Genomic DNA, 17,252 nt, shown 5'->3' with positions numbered 1-17,252 from the left:
ATGTTCTCAGACAGAAAGAGAATTTACCTGAATTAAGGCATTGGGGAGATTTGTCTGCTAACCCTGGAAGGGGAATTATGGAAGTCAAAATTTCATGATAATCCTAGTTATAATGCTGAGTTTAATGGGAAAATGTTTTATTATTAATGTTAATGTTATACTTAATGTTATACATATTGAGTTTTCATTTTGTTTTCCAGTAGAAACCTCAAGGTGACTTACAAAAAGTATAAACCCCAAAATGACAGAGTAGACCGAAGTAAAGTGTACAATTAGGAAGGAATATAGGAGACACATATGAGTCAGCCCTCCACAATTATTGGAGTGAGGGGTAAAAGACCCCGCAAAAGTGTTCCTTATGAGCAACCCTTTACAACAAGGTGGAATCTCCCCTTCTGTTGGGAAGCAATTGTTATTTTCAGGATCAAGGACACATCTACACTGACTGTTTAGGTCATTTCAAACTGGTATTGAAGAAAGTGGTTTTGTTGTACATACTGGAATCGAGTCAAGGGCCTGATGGTGATGACACAAACTGGCCTCAAACTGGTTCCAGGATCCATGGCTCAACTGCCAACAAAAATGTGTTTCAAAAAATATCCCAGAGCAGAATGCACATGTGTCAGCACAGTGATTCATATTCAACAGAGCCACTTTTGCTTTGTAATGTGGCTTACATTGAGGCAAGCTGCAGTTTTAAGCTTGCCCAATCAACATTGATCATTTATTGCAGTTTTAAGCTTGCTTAAAACTGCAATAAATGGTCAATTTTGATTGGGCCCAAGGCAATCAATCCTGTCTAAAAGTGAATAGCCAAAAAAAGTGATTTGGAGGTCATGTGGCAGGCACCATTTATCACTGTGCTGTCTGCATCCTTTGCTCAGTGGAGCAGGCCAGGCCACATCATGTTTGATTGAGCAGGTTCAAGGGAGCTTCAAAAGAAAGCCACTATTTGAGGGGGGGGAATCAAATTATACGCTGTCATATTGAATTTAATATTGTTTATATTTAATCCTGTTTAATGTTCGCATATTTGTGTATATTTAAATGGGTGTGCTGATGCTTTTATGTTAAGCCACTTTGAGTCCTCTTCTGGAGAGAAAAAGCAGGTATAAATATATATAATAATGATGATGGTGATGGTGATGAATTACTTTCAGGATTTGCTTGGTATAAGATAGCTGTGTTGCTGTTTGGCAATCTGATTTATCATTTTGTCACTTTTCTCTCCTTATAACAGATTCTTGCATTCAAGCCCCAAAGAAAGGTAAATTTCTGAAACAACCAGGGAGGGTACTGACAGAGGGTCATGTTCAAGCTGTCCCTAGATTGCTTTTAGGAGTTTTTAAAAAAAAAGTATTTTATGTATTTTTAGAATGTTTTTCTCATTGTATTGGTACATCGGTCAGATTATCAAATTATAATTTAATATGATTAATATGTTCTCTCTAGGAATCTCTGACATCAAACTGCATTCATTCCTCAATGTAGTAGATGCACCCCAGAACTTACATTTTCATTTCCAAACTGTTCTGCATACTTTATGTCTGCTCCATGAACATTGTTACTTGCATTCTACTTAAGAGATCTGGTATCTGAAGAACAAGGCAATTTCGAATCACACATTTCAGTTCCATGTCACACAATTATCACCTTTCCCTCCTAACAGATTCTCAGACAAGACCTAAACAGAGGTAAGCGCCTGCAATAATAACAGTAATACAAATAATCGTGCCTTTCAACCAACACAACTAAATCAGCAACAAAGATGAAGCCCATTAAAAACATACACTGGTACAAATAGTAACAACAAAGAAAAGTCCAGCGCATTATAAATGTTCCATTTCCCCCTGCATAATGGTCTGCTTCCCCCTGCAATTCAATTTTTGGAGGGCTTCTAAAATAAAACAATCCTGCTTGCAGAAAGATAGTTAGGTTGGTGCTTATCCAGCCTCTCTAGGTGCATCTATACTGGAGAATTAATGCAGTTTGGCACCACTGCCATGGCTCAAGGCTATGGAATCATGGGAATTGTAGTTTGGTGAGTCACCATCACTTTTGGTGGAAAAACCATGTGAAATTACAACTGCCATGATTCCATATAATTGAGCCAGGATATTTAAAGTGGTGTCAAACCTCCTTCAGTGTTGCCCAAACTCTGGTCTTCGGAGTATTTTGGACTTCATTTCCCAGAATTGGTGACCATTGACGAAACCAGTTTCTCCTGGCCATGGCTAAAGAAAAGCCTTTGGTCCTTTGTCCAGTTTTTCAGATTAAAGAAAATGGTTCCAATGATCTGGGAAGGGTGGAGGAGGTCTGGCCTACAGGTGAGAGCTTGTGTGATGTGGAGGTGAAATGTGTGATTCGAAATTGCCTTGTCCTTCAGCCACCAGATCTCTCAGGTAGAATGCCAGTAATAATGTTCATGGAGCAGAACAGTTTGGAAATGGAATGTCAGTTCTGCCGTGGATCTACTACACTGTAGAATGAATGCAGTTTGACACAAGAGATTCCTAGAAAGAACATATTAATCAAATCTGCAAAATTCGCAAATGTGGAGGAGAGACTGTATTTGAACACTGGAAGGATGTGAGTAGTGACATTCCTTAGGGATCTGTCTTAAGAGTATTGCGTTTTGATATGGTCACAAATGACCTGGGTTTAGGGGTGACTTGTAAAGTGGCCAAATGTCAAATTGTTGAATGGCAGGGAGGGAATGGTTCCTTTGCCACAGAATGTTGTTGCACCCATGCCCTGCCTCTGGATTCCCCACAGGCTTCTCATATAATGCTTGGACCCAGTAGGGATTCATATACAGCCTAACCCTATACAGTCATCTTCCGCTTTCGTGGGAGTTAGGAGTGCAAGACACTTGTGAAAATAGGAAAATATGAATATGAACAAACCTTACAAATGCTATTTTATTCACATAGGGATCTGTGGGTTCTTCAGTGCAACTGTGGTCTACTTCTGTTGGAAGTGGACCATAGAATCACTCTGGAGAACCTATTTATTCCTAGATAAATGTTCCCTCTAGGGATCTCGTAAGTCCTCCAGCACAATTTGGTATTGCATTTCTGCTGTACGTAGGCCATGTGGTAGCACAAGGGGACTTACGGATTCCAAGACTGACTATATTAATCTAATCCATTAGTCATCCACCCTTGTGAAAGGGAAACCAATGAATGCAGTAGGTGGGTCGTATATTTATCGTTCCTTCCTTTTCTTTGTAGTGAATGTAATTTTGGACCCAGAGACAGCATGTTCCAGGCTTATTCTGTCTCAAGACAAGAAAAATGTGAGAATGTTAAAATATACTTCATATTCATATGATAACATTTATACAATTTGCCAGGAGTCCTTTGTGTTGGGTCATCAGAGATTCACTTCTGGAAGATATTATTGGGAAGTAGAAGTTTTCACAGATTACTGGGCTGTTGGGATCTCCAAAGATTCTGTCAGAAAGAAGGAAAGTATTAACCCAGTTACAGATGGCTCAGTCTGGGCTGTAGGAATTAAACCATATAACAAGGTCAGTTTTGAAGTTGTAATTTCAACTAAAATAGACCCTTTTTATTTAACAAAGAATATCAGTAAGATATCTGTTGTCTTGGATTATGAAGAGGGTCGGGTGGAATTTTTTGATCCTAATTCCAAAGAATTCATCTATGCTTTTAGTTCAATATCATTCTCTGGTGAGGAAATCCGACCCTTTTTCTTCATACCCAGCACTGGATACCTAAAGTGCTAATCATTGGGGAGAACCAACCCACATCCAGTGTCCCATCAAAGGGGAGCTCCAAGGGGCTTCCATTTCTCAATCATGAGGGCTGAGAATCTTTTATCTGCAAAATGCAAATAAGAAGAGGTAGGGCAAGGAGGCCCCTTTGATTATAGATTCTTTTCTTTTTTCTTTTCTTTTTTAAAAACCCCTTTCCCTCAAAAGAAGTTGAAGGAGGTTAACCATTTGAGAGCTTGGCTTACCAGATACATTGAACATCCCCATCTTCTTTTTTATTTTTGCCTCATGATGTTTTAAAAGGCACAGGGCCCTCCACTGGGTTTGAAAAAAAATAAAACCAAAGAAGGAGAAAATATAGCTTCTCTTTTGCAATAAAGAGAATGATGTGTATACTGAAACAAGTAACAGTTGCAATGTTTTGATATAAAGGGCATGGTTACTTTACAGCATTGCCACCAAATTGTACTTGCTTGAGTTAATATCTTTATTCCCATAACTTCCTGTTTATCTTCTTTTCTGTTTATCTTGATCACTGCCCTTGGTTTTTATTTACCTGATCTTAAGTCATGTAATTATATTATAAACTTCTTTGAAAATGGTTTTCTATTCTGAGTTTTTGTTTTTATGGATATTTACTTCTTAGGCCTGAACCCCACCATCCTCTCAGCTTACAGTAATTGAAAACAACCTGTTAACATTTGGTTTTACAAAGTAAATGGTATTGTTAAAATGCTCCTAAAAACTAATTCCAATATATTATATAATTTATTTATACACATAATAAAAGTGAAAGTGTGTGTGTGTGTGTGGCTGGGGTGCCCACTTCCAGTGAACAGCTTTAACCCACAGTGCGGAGGAGCCACCAAAAGCCCTCCCTCCAATGACATTTCAGGTTATAACAAGCGCCATGAACATTTCGACCAACGCCTGCCAATGCCTTCCCCAAACACCATATTGCCCACGACCCAAGGAATGTTTTCATTCGGGGACAATTTTATCCTAGATTTTATGTGTTTCCTCTACCAAAGACATCCCAGTGTTTCTTAGTCTCTCCATTGGTATGGAATTTGCATGATCCCGTCCACTGCCTCTCCCTTAACCCTTTCCTACCCTTTTCAACTCTGCCTGCACAACAGACAGAGCAGAACTAATGAGCAACTAAACATAATGGAGGAGTTTGGGGAATTGACTCCACATGATGGAAGTTGTAGTTCACCTTGCATCGAGTCAGAGCAAGTGACCCCCACTGGCAATGGACCTGGACCACATTTGGCACACAGAACCCCCATGACCAAAGAAAAATACTAGAGAGGTTTGAGGGGAATTCACCTTGATTTATAGCCATTGTAGGTACTGGGATTTATAGTTCACTTGCAATCAAAGAGCACTTTGGACCTCGGGCACTTAAGTGGTTGAGGGGGGAAAGAAAGGGGTCTTAGGCTGTTAGGGATGGTGGGAGTTGAAGTCCCAAACATCTGGAGGGCCAAGGTTTGCCCATGTCTACTCTATAAGCTAGCTGGCACTGCCCCTCCTGATGTGCGACGGGAAGTTAACTGTGAGAGGTTGAACACCATGAAAGCCATCTATTACAGTGTCCTCCCAGTAGACTCAAATCAAGGAAAAGCTTCATGAGAACCAACACTCCTCTTAATATTCCCCCAGCAGTATCCCTCTGGGCAGCTAAACCAGGAAACCCCAACTGGATGGCCAGCCATGAGGGTCTGCTTCCAGGGGAAAACCTAGAATGGGCAACTTGGAAGTCCCTGAACAGACTCAGAAGCAGAGTGGCAAATTAAAAGACATCCTGGCAAAATGGCACTTCCTAAAAGAATCCTCCACCTTGTATGACTGGAGCAGAACAAACAACTCATATGTATGCTTACCAACAACGCCCTGTCTCATGCACAGAGGAAGAACTGTTTGCTGCAGACAATGTGGTCACTGTTGCCTGTTTTTGGTCTTAAATTATTTATCCGTTTGTGCTCCCTCTACTTTATCAGTTTTATACCTATTTATGCAATGCTTTTGACATGAAATAAAGAAATGGTGTTTTAGACAAGGAATTCTCAGAAGTGACTTTTTGCAGGCCTTCCTCTGAAATACAGCATACAATACTAGTTTTTCCCTGTTGCTCTCCCATCTACCAACCAGTGCCAACTCTGATTGCTGTACAGTGTTCCCTCACTAATTTGCGGTTCACTTTTCACGGATTCACTGTCTCGTGGTTTTTCAATAAACTCTAAAACACTATTATAAATCATAAAAATTACTATTTACAGCCTAAGGAAGGGTGGAAGGAAAAGCCAAAGGGAGAGAAAAAGCCCAAGCAGCAACGGGAGGAGAAGGAGGTGATTTATCAACACACGATTGGTTGATAAAGACTTAAAATAGTGTATAACTACTAAAATAATTTATAAATATTAAAATAAACAGTGTCCCTACTTCACAGATTTTCACTTATTGCGGGTGGTCCTGGAACCTAGGTAAAGGTAAAGGTTTCCCCTGAAGTTAAGTCCAGTCGTGACCAACTCTGGGGGTTGGTGCTCATCTCCATTTCTAAGCCAAAGAGCCGGCGTTGTCCATAGACACATCCAAGGTCATGTGGCCGGCATGACTGCATGGCGCGCAGTTACCTTCCCACCGGAGCGGTACCTATTGATCTCATATCAATAGGTTGGCAGGATCTGGGGCTAACAGCGGGAGCTCATTCCGCTCCCAGGATTTGAACCTGGAACCTAACCCCCATGAAAAGTGAGGGAACACTGTATTTTCCAAGAACTAATGGAATTTGATTTGGAAACTCCATGGATTTCATAGGGTTTTCTGAGGCAAGAAATACCCAGAGGTGGCTATTTGAGTTCCTTCCTCTGAAATGCAGTCCACAGCATGAGGGATCCCTTATTGACCTCCCATCCAAACATCAACCAAGGCCGACTTCTTAGCTTCCAAGACCAGGCGGGATCTGGTGCCTTTAAGGCTCCTTCCAGCATTTGCTCTGGGGCTGCCCCACAGCCAGGTTCCACCTCTTACTTAAAATTCAAACACCCAGAACTAAGAATCCAAACTTACCTGCCTTTTTTCTTTCCTGGCTCAGACGTAGGCAGCCATGGAAGCGGAGGGTCCAGCCAAAGGGCTCTGCGAGGAGGCTACTTGTCCCCTTTGCCTGGATTTCTTCAAAGACCCAGTGACCATAGACTGTGGGCACAATTTCTGCAGCAGCTGCCTGGCCAAGTGCTGGGGGGAGCCTGGCCCAGAGGCTTCCTGCCCCCAATGCAGAGAAATGATTCCCCAGAGGACCCTCAGGCCCAATAGGCAGCTGGCCAATGTGGCAGAACTAGTGAAGAAACTCCAGGAAGGAAGGAAGAAGAAAGAAGGGAGGAGAGATGCTTGCAAAATGCACCAGGAGCCCCTGAAGCTCTTCTGCCGAGAGGACGAGGCCCCCATCTGCACGGTCTGCGACAGAGCCAAGGAGCACCGAGGCCACAACGTGATTCCCCTGGAAGAAGCCTTCCAAGAGTACAAGGTTGGAAATCCCACCCACATGAAAAATGTAGAACAAATGCAGTTTGGCAGCACTTTATCTGCCATGGTTCCATGCTGTTGAACCCAGGAGTTGTAGTTTTACAAGGTCTTCAGCCTTCTCTGCCCAATAATGCTCCTGCCTCACCAAACTACTACTCACAGGATACCATAGCATGGAACCATAGCAGTTAAATTATTTTGTGGGATTCATTTTCTTTTCCTCCATGGCCACCTTTGAATACTGTATGAAAGCCAAATGTGCTGCTGCTGTGAGAAATGGAAGAAATTGCAGTAATAATAAATTGGAAAAAGAAATCACAAGAAAAAAATGTAATAATTCTACAGGGTTGTCAGTATAACTTGAAGGCATACTTCCATAACCACTATAATATTAGAGCTAGTTTCGTGTATCAGTGTGAGCATCAGATTAGAACTATAGTATAGTCGACCAGGTTTTGAATCCTTACTCAGCCATGGAAACCCAGCTTTGGGTGCCTTGAGCATATGAACAGACTAAATATTCCTTGATATTAGAGCAGAACTCTGGTTTTATTTCCATATACAGTATATCTACATCTACCGCTTATCTATGTGTATGTATGTACACAATGCTGTATGCTCACTTGTGCTATGATGAAATTCTGTAGGCATCTCAGTGGGGTCTCATAGATGTGGGGATGGTTTTGTCAAGTAATAGGTATTGCACACAAAAACACAATCTTCTATTGTCTGTCTTCTATCTATACACATTATCTATATCTATATAGCTATACACATAATAAATCTATACACATAATAAAAGTGAAAATGTATATGTGTGTAAATGGCAGGGATGTCTGCTTACACAGACAGAGTCCCACCTCCACAAACAGCTATAGCTCCCACTAAGCAGGAGACACTCATGGACATTTAAAGGACATTTCAGGTTATAGAGAGCACCATGAACATCTCCAAGAGCCCTGCCAATGTCCTCCACAAATGCCATCTGAAGTGAAGTCTTTCATACGGGGACAATCTCCTCCTTGATTTTCTGTTTTTCCTCAATGAAAGAGACCTCCCAATGTTCCTTTCTCTCTGCATTGTTGTGGAATTTGCATGACCCTGCCCACTGCCTCTTTCTTAAACGTTTCCTATGACACACAGCAAACAGAGGAATTGATCAGCAACTGAACATTCTGTAGGGGGTTGGACTGACTCCACAGGATGGAAGTTGTAGTTCTCCCTGCATCAAGACACAGTACTATGAACCCCACTAGACAATGAATCTAGACCACACTTCTAAGAGCACTCTGAACTCTACCAATGATGGACCTGGAACTCACTTGGCACACAGAACCCCCAGGACCAACAAAAAATACTGAAGGTTTTCGGAGGCGTTTATAGGAGTTATGGTTCACCTACACCCAGAGCACACTATGAACCCAAATTATGATGGATCTGGACCAAACTTGGCATGCATACCCGATATGCCCAAATTTGAATACTGAAGGGTTTTGATGGACCTTGACCAAACTTGGCATAAAGAACCCCCATGACTAACTCAACCTACTGGAGGGGTTTGAAGGGACTGATTCACCAAACTGGGAGTTGTAGTTTACCCTACAGCCAGAACCCCACTGATGATGAATCCAGAGCAAACTTGCTAAATATAACAAACTTTAAGTACTGATGGAGTATCTTGGGGTTAATCTGGCATGTAGTTTACCTACAACCTTATACATTTTGTACAATTTAAAAAATGACTTTTTAAAATAACCTGGACAATGCTGGGTACCCAAGCTAATATATATCCCTCCATTTTTGCTATGTTGAGAGATGCAGGATCTCTTCAAAAATGGAGGAACTGAATTAAAAACCTCAGGGTTTTTTAAACCTAAGAAACATCTCTTTAGGAATCTCTATGTCCTCCCAGTGGCCAGAAATTGAGAGAACAGTTTAAGTGGACCCACAAAAGTCAAACCCACAAATGTTTTAAGTTTAAGGCCAACCTATGTCCCATGCTCTTCATTCAAAAGTGACTAATAATTCAGATGGACCACTCTGAACCCTTTGTACAGTGATTAAGTGACTGTATGTTCTCCACTTATTCCACTGACCGAGCTCTTAAGAAAACATAACTTTTTTCTGTTTTATAGGAAAAAACCAAGCTCCAACTGAAATCTCTAAAGAAAAAGAGGGAAGAGTTTAAGGACCAGCAATATGTTCAAGAACTAAGAAGGAAAGACTATCAGGTAGACAATTGTTTTGGGGGCCAATGCAGTGAGACTCTGTTTTTTAAGGGGCAGCCACCCAATCCACCCCTTCAATGAGGAATGTTTTTTTTCTTAGATTTCACATCCTTCAGGAGGTTCTGTTTTTATCAGACATACAATCTGACTGTTCCATGTTTAAAGGTTTCAGGTGGAACCTTATATGGAGGAAGGTTGGTTTTCCTCCTCTAGGTAGTACTCAAAAAGCATCCTAGCTGTGCACGTCCAGACTTTTCTCAGGAGTCCATTAAAATTTTAAATGTGCTGCTGTTTTTATTGATCTGTTTGGCATTGAATTTTGCCAGTTGTTGTGAGCCGCCCTGAGTCGTCTCGGGTGAGAAGGGCGGGGTAGAAATGTTGTAAATAAATAAATAAAATGGAAAGTGCAGCTCCCAGGATTTCATAGCATTGAGCCATGGCACTTAAAATGGTGCCAAACTTAATTGAATCTACAGTGTAGATGTACCCTTTTACTGCGGCCCTTCCTTTATTCTGAATATATTTTTCCTCAGACACAGTTAGACCTAGAGAAGATGAAGATCAAATCCCTATTTGAGGGAATGCAGAGATTTCTTGAGGAGAAACAGCATTTCTGCTTAGCTCAGCTGGAAAATCTAGAGAAAGAGATGGAGAAAAGGCAAGACAAAACCCTCGCCAAACTCACTGAAGAGATTTCCCAACTCAGTTTGCTGATCACAGAGATGGAAGAGAAGTGTCTGCAGCCAGCCAGTGGTTTCCTGCAGGTGAGGTTTGACACACAGATTCCTTCCAGGTCTCGAAATTAAATAAATCATTGGAAACCCTTTTCTTTTTAGTTAAAAAAAATACCTTATATGCTCCTGTATAAATTGAGGCTAGGTGTTGGGGCCAAAATTGCTGATCTTGATTTGAACCATGAATGAATCTAGGATCATTCGCCACAGAGGGGAAAGCACCAATGTTAGCTCAGGGGGCCATCCACCCTTGGCCACCGCCATCATTTCCCAGCTCGGTATTTCAAGAATCAGAAACATGGTGGAGAGAATAGAGGGAGTCGGTGCTTCTTTTAGTGTCTCCTGGGATGGAGGAAATTGTCCCCTTTACCTCTTCTACTCAGAAAAGGAGATGGTCCTTTTTTATATATGAGTTAAGGTACGGTATTCACAATGATCCACGGACAAGTTCAGCCAAGCTATTTGGGTTGATGTTTTAGTTAAAATCTTTAGACTCATACATAAGTGTATAGGATATTTATTTTAATCAAATCCAACATAAATTCCAGAGTCCATTTATTTTTTGTGTACTAATCACTAGGGTTGTGCATGGATCTGTTTTCAAAAATGGCATTCAGCTGGTTTGGATGCACATAACGGCATAGGATCCGGCACTGTTTTTTTCCCGGCCACAGCAGAACAGTAGCTGTCATAAACTGGCTGCTTTCAGTTTCTTTCAGTTACATGTGGGGTACAGAGAGGGAGGCAGCCGCTAGAAAGGGAAGGGTCCCAGAAAGGATCGTTTCTTAAGCCTGTTGCCTTAAACCCAGGTCTCTAAGGACAAATGGGAACATTATCATAGGAAGCATGGTTTCTTAAGCCCTTGCTTTAAACCTTGGAAGTCTTCCCCATTGCTGCCAATGGGCTGGATTGAAAATGAATCTTTTGGCTTCCCAGATTGATAACAGATTTTTGTCCTCCTGAATTCAGGAGGTTCCTGAAAAATGGATTGGGGGCCCCACCAAAATCTGTGACAGCGAAATTGATCGTGGTTTACCCGAATTGCGCAACCTTGCTAATACATAAACTCCACAATAAACTCCAATTGTATCTGTACTTCTGATGTGTTTTACTTTGGTTTGTTGTTTTTACCTGGGCTTGGCCCCATGTAAGCTGCCCTGAGGCTCTTTGGGAAGATGGAGGCAGGGTACAAAAATAAAGTACAGTAGAGTCTCACTTATCCAAGGTAAACGGGCCGGCAGAACCTTGGATAAGCGAATATCTTGGATAATAAGGAGAGATTAAGGAAAAGCCTATTAAACATCAAATTAAGTTATGATTTTACAAATTAAGCACCAAAACATCCTGTTATACAACAAATTTGACAGAAAAAGTAGTTTAATACACAGTAATGTTATGTTGTAATTACTTTACAAATTTAGCACCAAAATATCATGATATATTGAAAACATTGACTGCAAAAATAGCTTGGATAATCCAGATACTTGGATAAGCGAGGCTTGGATAAGTGAGAGTCTACTGTATTATTATTATTAATAATAATAAGAGGAATAATAATAATAATAATAATAATAATAATGTTGAGAAAAGGTTTAAAATTAATTTCCTATGATTTCAAACAAATTTTAAGATAATAAATAGGTGGTATTTAACTGTCCAACTAATAAGTATGCAATGAAGGGCTCATCACCACTTGCTGCTTATTGTGTGGAAAATCCAGAGCAGAAATGGTCCATACTAACCTTGTAGGTCAGAAGTGTCAAACTTGTGGCCCTCCAGGTGTTTGGCCCTCCAACTCCCACAAGCCCTATCCAGCTTGTCCAATGGCCAGGAATCCTGGGAGCTGAAGTTCAAAACACTTGGAAGGTCATAAGTTTGACAGAACTCTTGTATATAGTATCAATCTGCAGTAGTGATGGGTTGGAGTTTACATTGTTTAGTACGGTTACCTTATTGCTGTCACTTTATCGCTGTTGCGATAAAGATGGCCACAAATCTCTTTTCCTGGCCACTGTGAGCATCCTGTGCTGACATCAGCAGAGGTGCCCACACAACCAGGGAGAAAGAGGGGGATGAACATGGGAAAATGGATTGGTGGCGGCAGACAAAATGGACAGTGGACTAATTTGCATCCGGCCTGGTCTTGCTCTCCAAGTTGTGCCCAAAATGCAAGTTTGCTCCAAAGTTTCAGCAAAACTGGAGTATTCCCTGACTTTCCCAGGGGATAAACTACATAACTTGTTTCATTTCACAGTAAGGACCAAATATCCCCAGATGTCATAAAAGATAGCCAGGAGCGATTTAACACACTAAATGTGGGCTATTGTGTAGACAGGCCCTCAGATGAGAACAAAACTGTGTTTATTGAGTCTGTGAGTGATCTTTTTCTCTCTTATTCCCTTTTAGGACATTAGAAATTCCTTGGTCAGGTATGGATATGATGGTTTCTCTATCCACTTTTGGTTTCACCTGCTATTTCAGGGAGAGGTTCAGTCACAATGGAGTGCAATTGCTATTTTTTTCTCATCCTTCTATTATCTTTTTAATGCCAGGGAAATACTTGTTTATTTGCTCAGGATTTCTTATATACAGTAGAGTCTCACTTATCCAACATAAACGGGCCGGCAGCATGTTGGATAAGCGAATATGTTGGATAATAAGGAGGGATGAAGGAAAAGCCTATTAAACATCAAATTAGGTTATGATTTTACAAATTAAGCACCCAAACATCATGTTATACAACAAATTTGACAGAAAAAGTAGTTCAATACGCAGTAATGCTATGTAGTAATTACTATATTTACGAATTTAGCACCAAAATATCATGATGTATTGAAAACATTGACTACAAAAATGCGTTGGATAATCTAGAATGTTGGATAAGTGAGACTCTACTGTATTTGCACCTATGGTGCATTTTAGCAGTTTTTTTCTTGAGCATATTTCTCTGTTCTTGCTGTTTTTCATTTCTTTTTTTTCTACTCTATTCTGGACTTTACATTTGCAATTTTTCTTGTAAGTCACTATGACGGCTAAGCAGTACAAGGGCACCTAATGTTTGAAATAAATAAGATCTTTATTCAAAAGTCTTCAAGCTGTGAAATGGCAGATTGGGGCATCATCCCTGGTCTAATATCCAGTATTGCCAGAAGATTGATGGAAATTGAGGTTTGGTTAATTTTTCTTAAACTTGACCATGTTCACTTCCAGATGTGAGAAGAATTTAGGAGCATATGTGCCAGATGCTTCTCCAAATTTGAACGAAAGACTCAAAATCACCTCTCAGGAGATTTCTGCTTTACAAAAGGTCACAGACTCCTACAAAGGTACTAGTTTTTAAGAGCAAGTCAGGGCATGCTGTGTCTTATGTTTTTTGACAGGTTTTTAAAATTCTTTGAATGGTTTCAATTGTGCATTTTTAAAAAGTCTAGTGTAATTCCATTTTAACATCTGCATGCTTTAGGATTTAATTTACTTGATTTTGAGTGTTAACTACTTTGAGTCTCCCTTGGGAGACAAGAAGTGAGATATAGTAATAGTAGTAGTATTTATATCCAGCATCTTGTCTCCTAAAAGAGACTTACAATGGTTAACACTAAAAATTCTAATAATAATCCTCTGCAGCATAATTTTGATGTTTTATTTTGGATCCTGTGGATGAGTAAATAATAACACCATTAATAAATAATTGAAGCAGTAGGAACTGGGATGATGCATAGTACACCTATACACATAATAAAAGTGAAAACGTGAGTCCCCTTTGGGGTGAGAAGGGCGGTATATAAATGTCGCAAATAAATAAATAAATAAATAAATAAATATATGTTGTATGTGTCAGGGGTGTTCGCTCACACAGACAGTCTCCAGCTCTCACAAACAGCTTTAACCCACAGTGCTGGGGAGCCACCAAAGCACTCCCTCCAAGGACATTGCAGGTTACAGTGAACACCGAGGAGTTCCTTTCTCTCTCCATTGGTGTGGAATTTGCATGACCCCGCCCACTGACTCTCCCTTAAACCTTTCTTATTCTTTTCTATGGCACACAGGAAATGAACAGATTAGAGAGAAAGGGTTGGGGAGAATTCACCATGATTTATAGGAGTTGTAGGGACTGGGATGATTGCTCACCAGCAATCTAAGAGCACTCTGAACCCCACCAACAATAGACCTGGAACCAACTTGCCACACAGACCCAACACGGGCAACTTCACATACTGATAGACTTTGGGATAATTGGCCTTGGCGTGACAAGAGTTGTAGTTCACCCGTATCCAGAAAATACTAAACCCAGCAAGTGACGGATTTGGACCAAACTTGGCACACAGACCCAATATGGCCAACTGTGAATACTGGCAAGCTTCATGGGTGACTGACCTTGGCATCAGAGAATTATAGACCAACACTGCCAACTTCGCATACTAGTGGACTTTGGGGTGATTGACCTTGGCCTCACAAAATTATAGTTCACCCATATTCAGAGAATACTGAATCCAGCAATGAGGGATCTTGACCAAACTTGGCACTAAGACCCAGCATGGCTAAGTGTGCATACTGACAGGTATTTCGGGAAGATTGCCCTAGGAATCTGGGAGTTGTAGTTCACCCTTATCCAGAGGGCCCTGAACCCAGCCAATGACGGATCTGGACTAAACTTGGCACACAGACCCAACATGGCCAACTTTGTATACTGGTGGGGTTTGAGGGTGATTGAACTTGGCATCTGGGAGTTACAGTTTACCCGTATTCAGTAAATACTGAACCCAGCAAATGATGGATCTGTTGGAGGTTGTAGATGTAAATAAATAGAAGCTTTACTACTGTCTTTGAATCAAAATATACCCTGCAGTGTAATAACATGTCTCTCAGATTTGTGTAATAAATAACAGTAACTTTACTTCAGTTCAAAAGGTCAAACAGAGCAAAACATGTAACATATGACCAAACTGATATTACCTAACATCTAAAACCAAGCAATGCCCTTTTCAAATAACCTGGGCATCACCAGGTACCCAAGCTAGTAGCAAATAAGGTCCATCTATATCACATTGGGATTTCTTTTAATGAAAAAAAACCTGTATGAGTATTCTGGCATCCCAGTACTGCTATCTTATCCTATGCTAGTAAATAGGAAATGTTTTTAAATAATTTAGTTCACAATTTTGTTTCACTCTTTAACTGTTTTATAATGTTTTGATTTTTTAATTGTCTGATTGCAAACAAATTGGTCTGATTTTATAAGGGGAATTTTGTGTAAGTTCTGAGAGTTTGTTTTTGACTGCAGTCATTGTTTCTTTTCTTCTCTATGCAATAGAAAGTCTGGAGGAAGCTCTGATCAAGGCTGTTTGGGAGCAAAAAGTCAATACAGGTAATGTTCTCAGACAGAAAGAGAATTTGCCAGAATTAAGGCATTGGAGAGGTTTGTCTGCTAATCCTGGAATTTACTGGAGTGAGGGATGCAAGACCCCGCAAAAGTGTTCCATATGAGCAACCTTTTAAAAACTGCTGATGTGCATTAAGGACTTTCTTTCAGACTTTTCCCAGACTTCCCTATGTTGGTTTAAAGTTATTAAAGCATGGATTGTCTTGCTGTCACAGTTTGAAGCTTCCTTCAAACTGCAATAACTGGTCAGTGTAAGTTGGGCTGAAGGCAATCAATCCTCTGGCAAAACGTGAATAGCCAAAAAGTGTCATATTGAATTACTTTCAGAATTTGTTTGTTGTAAGATAGCTGTGTTGTTTGACAATCTGATTTATCGTTTTGTCACCTTTCTCTCCTCATAACAGATTCTTGCATTCAAGCCCCAAAGAAAGGTAAATATCTCAAACAACCAAGGAAGGTACTGACAGATGGTCATATGAGTTCTAGCTGTCCCTAGATTGCTTTAAAGATTTTTCAAAGAGTACTTTATGTATTTTTGTAATGTTTTTTTTCTTTGTCTTGCTTTAATTGGTTTTAGTTGATCACTGCCTTGGGAGATCTTTTGGGTTGCGAGGCGATGCAGAAAATGTTTCTACAAAACAGCCGAAGTCTCTTATTCAGTGAATGGATTAGAGAGATGGTGGAAATGATTTGGGGAGGGTGAGGAGGTCTGGCATGCAGATAGAGACTTCTTCTACACTGCCATATAAAATCCAAATTATTTGCTTTGAACTGGATTATTTGACATCAGATAGATGACAAGATATTTAACCTCAGCACACTCATTGAACATCGAGAAAACCAAAGTGCTCTTCCAGCAGTCACCATCCAATACAGCTTAATGGTGTAACGTTAGAAAATGTTGACCCTCTCCGCTACCTTGGCAGCCATCTCTCCAAAAAAAGTCAACATTGACACTGAAATATAACACTGCCTGAGCCCTGCAAGTGCAGCATTCTTCCGAATGAAGCAGAGAGTGTTTGAGGATTGAGAGATCTGCAGGGATGCCAAGGTGGTTGTTTATAAAGCAGTCATCCTCCCAACCCTGTTATACACTTGCGAAACGTGGAGCCAGACCAGGACCACCTTCCTCCTGGAAACCGATGTCCTTACTGTGGAAGAACATGCAGATCAAGAATAAGGCTCTGCAGTCACCTATGTATCCAAAACAACTGGAATGCTGAAGTTTGCCCATGCCTGATTTACCAACAATTGAATAATAAATAATTGCCTTCAATACTGAATTCATTTGATGGGAGCATTACTGTTATTTCTCTGAAAGTTGGTCAGATTATCAAATTATAATTTGATAATTATCACTTTATAATTATTACCACCTTTCTCTCCTAACAGATTCTCTCAGTCAAGCCCCAAACAGAGGTAAGTACCTGCAGTAATAACAGTAATACAAATAATAGTCCCTTTCCCTTATTTGAAACTCAAGACGGTTTATAGTAGTTAAAGAGTTAAAAAGAGTTAAAAATTTCAGCATGCAAAAATTAAAATGCAACTGAATTAGCAACAAAGATTAAACCGGTTTAAAACATGCGCTGGTACAAGTAGTAACAACAAACAAAAGTCCAGCGCATTGTAAATGATCTGCTTCC

At 40.3% G+C, this 17,252-nt stretch overlaps 1 protein-coding gene across 13 annotated transcripts in view; it reads left to right on the top strand.

Moving 5' to 3' along the window:
• The window catches only part of LOC100552254 (zinc finger protein RFP), a 30,358-nt gene that overhangs the window by 10,509 nt on the left and 2,597 nt on the right, over window positions 1-17,252 (top strand). Inside the window, exons 1-10 of one of the 13 annotated variants that reach the window (XM_062969482.1) lie at window positions 4-1,267; window positions 3,234-3,298; window positions 6,837-7,265; window positions 9,400-9,495; window positions 10,026-10,256; window positions 12,633-12,655; window positions 13,437-13,552; window positions 15,538-15,591; window positions 16,011-16,037; window positions 16,999-17,025. In XM_062969482.1, the coding sequence (XP_062825552.1) occupies window positions 6,849-7,265; window positions 9,400-9,495; window positions 10,026-10,256; window positions 12,633-12,655; window positions 13,437-13,552; window positions 15,538-15,591; window positions 16,011-16,037; window positions 16,999-17,025 (991 nt within the window). In that variant the 5' untranslated portion in view covers window positions 4-1,267; window positions 3,234-3,298; window positions 6,837-6,848. Of the gene's footprint in view, window positions 1-3; window positions 1,268-3,233; window positions 4,341-4,385; window positions 5,802-6,836; window positions 7,267-9,399; window positions 9,496-10,025; window positions 10,257-12,632; window positions 12,656-13,436; window positions 13,553-15,537; window positions 15,592-16,010; window positions 16,038-16,998; window positions 17,026-17,252 lie in introns of those variants that run through there. The other 12 variants (XM_062969485.1, XM_062969481.1, XM_062969487.1 and 9 more) reach the window with 12 other exon arrangements.

Source organism: Anolis carolinensis, chromosome 2 (genome assembly GCF_035594765.1).
Source record: "Anolis carolinensis isolate JA03-04 chromosome 2, rAnoCar3.1.pri, whole genome shotgun sequence".
Lineage (NCBI taxonomy): Eukaryota > Metazoa > Chordata > Lepidosauria > Squamata > Dactyloidae > Anolis > Anolis carolinensis.
The sequence above is the reverse complement of the archived record's forward strand: the minus strand, read 5'-3'. Positions and strand labels throughout refer to the sequence as shown.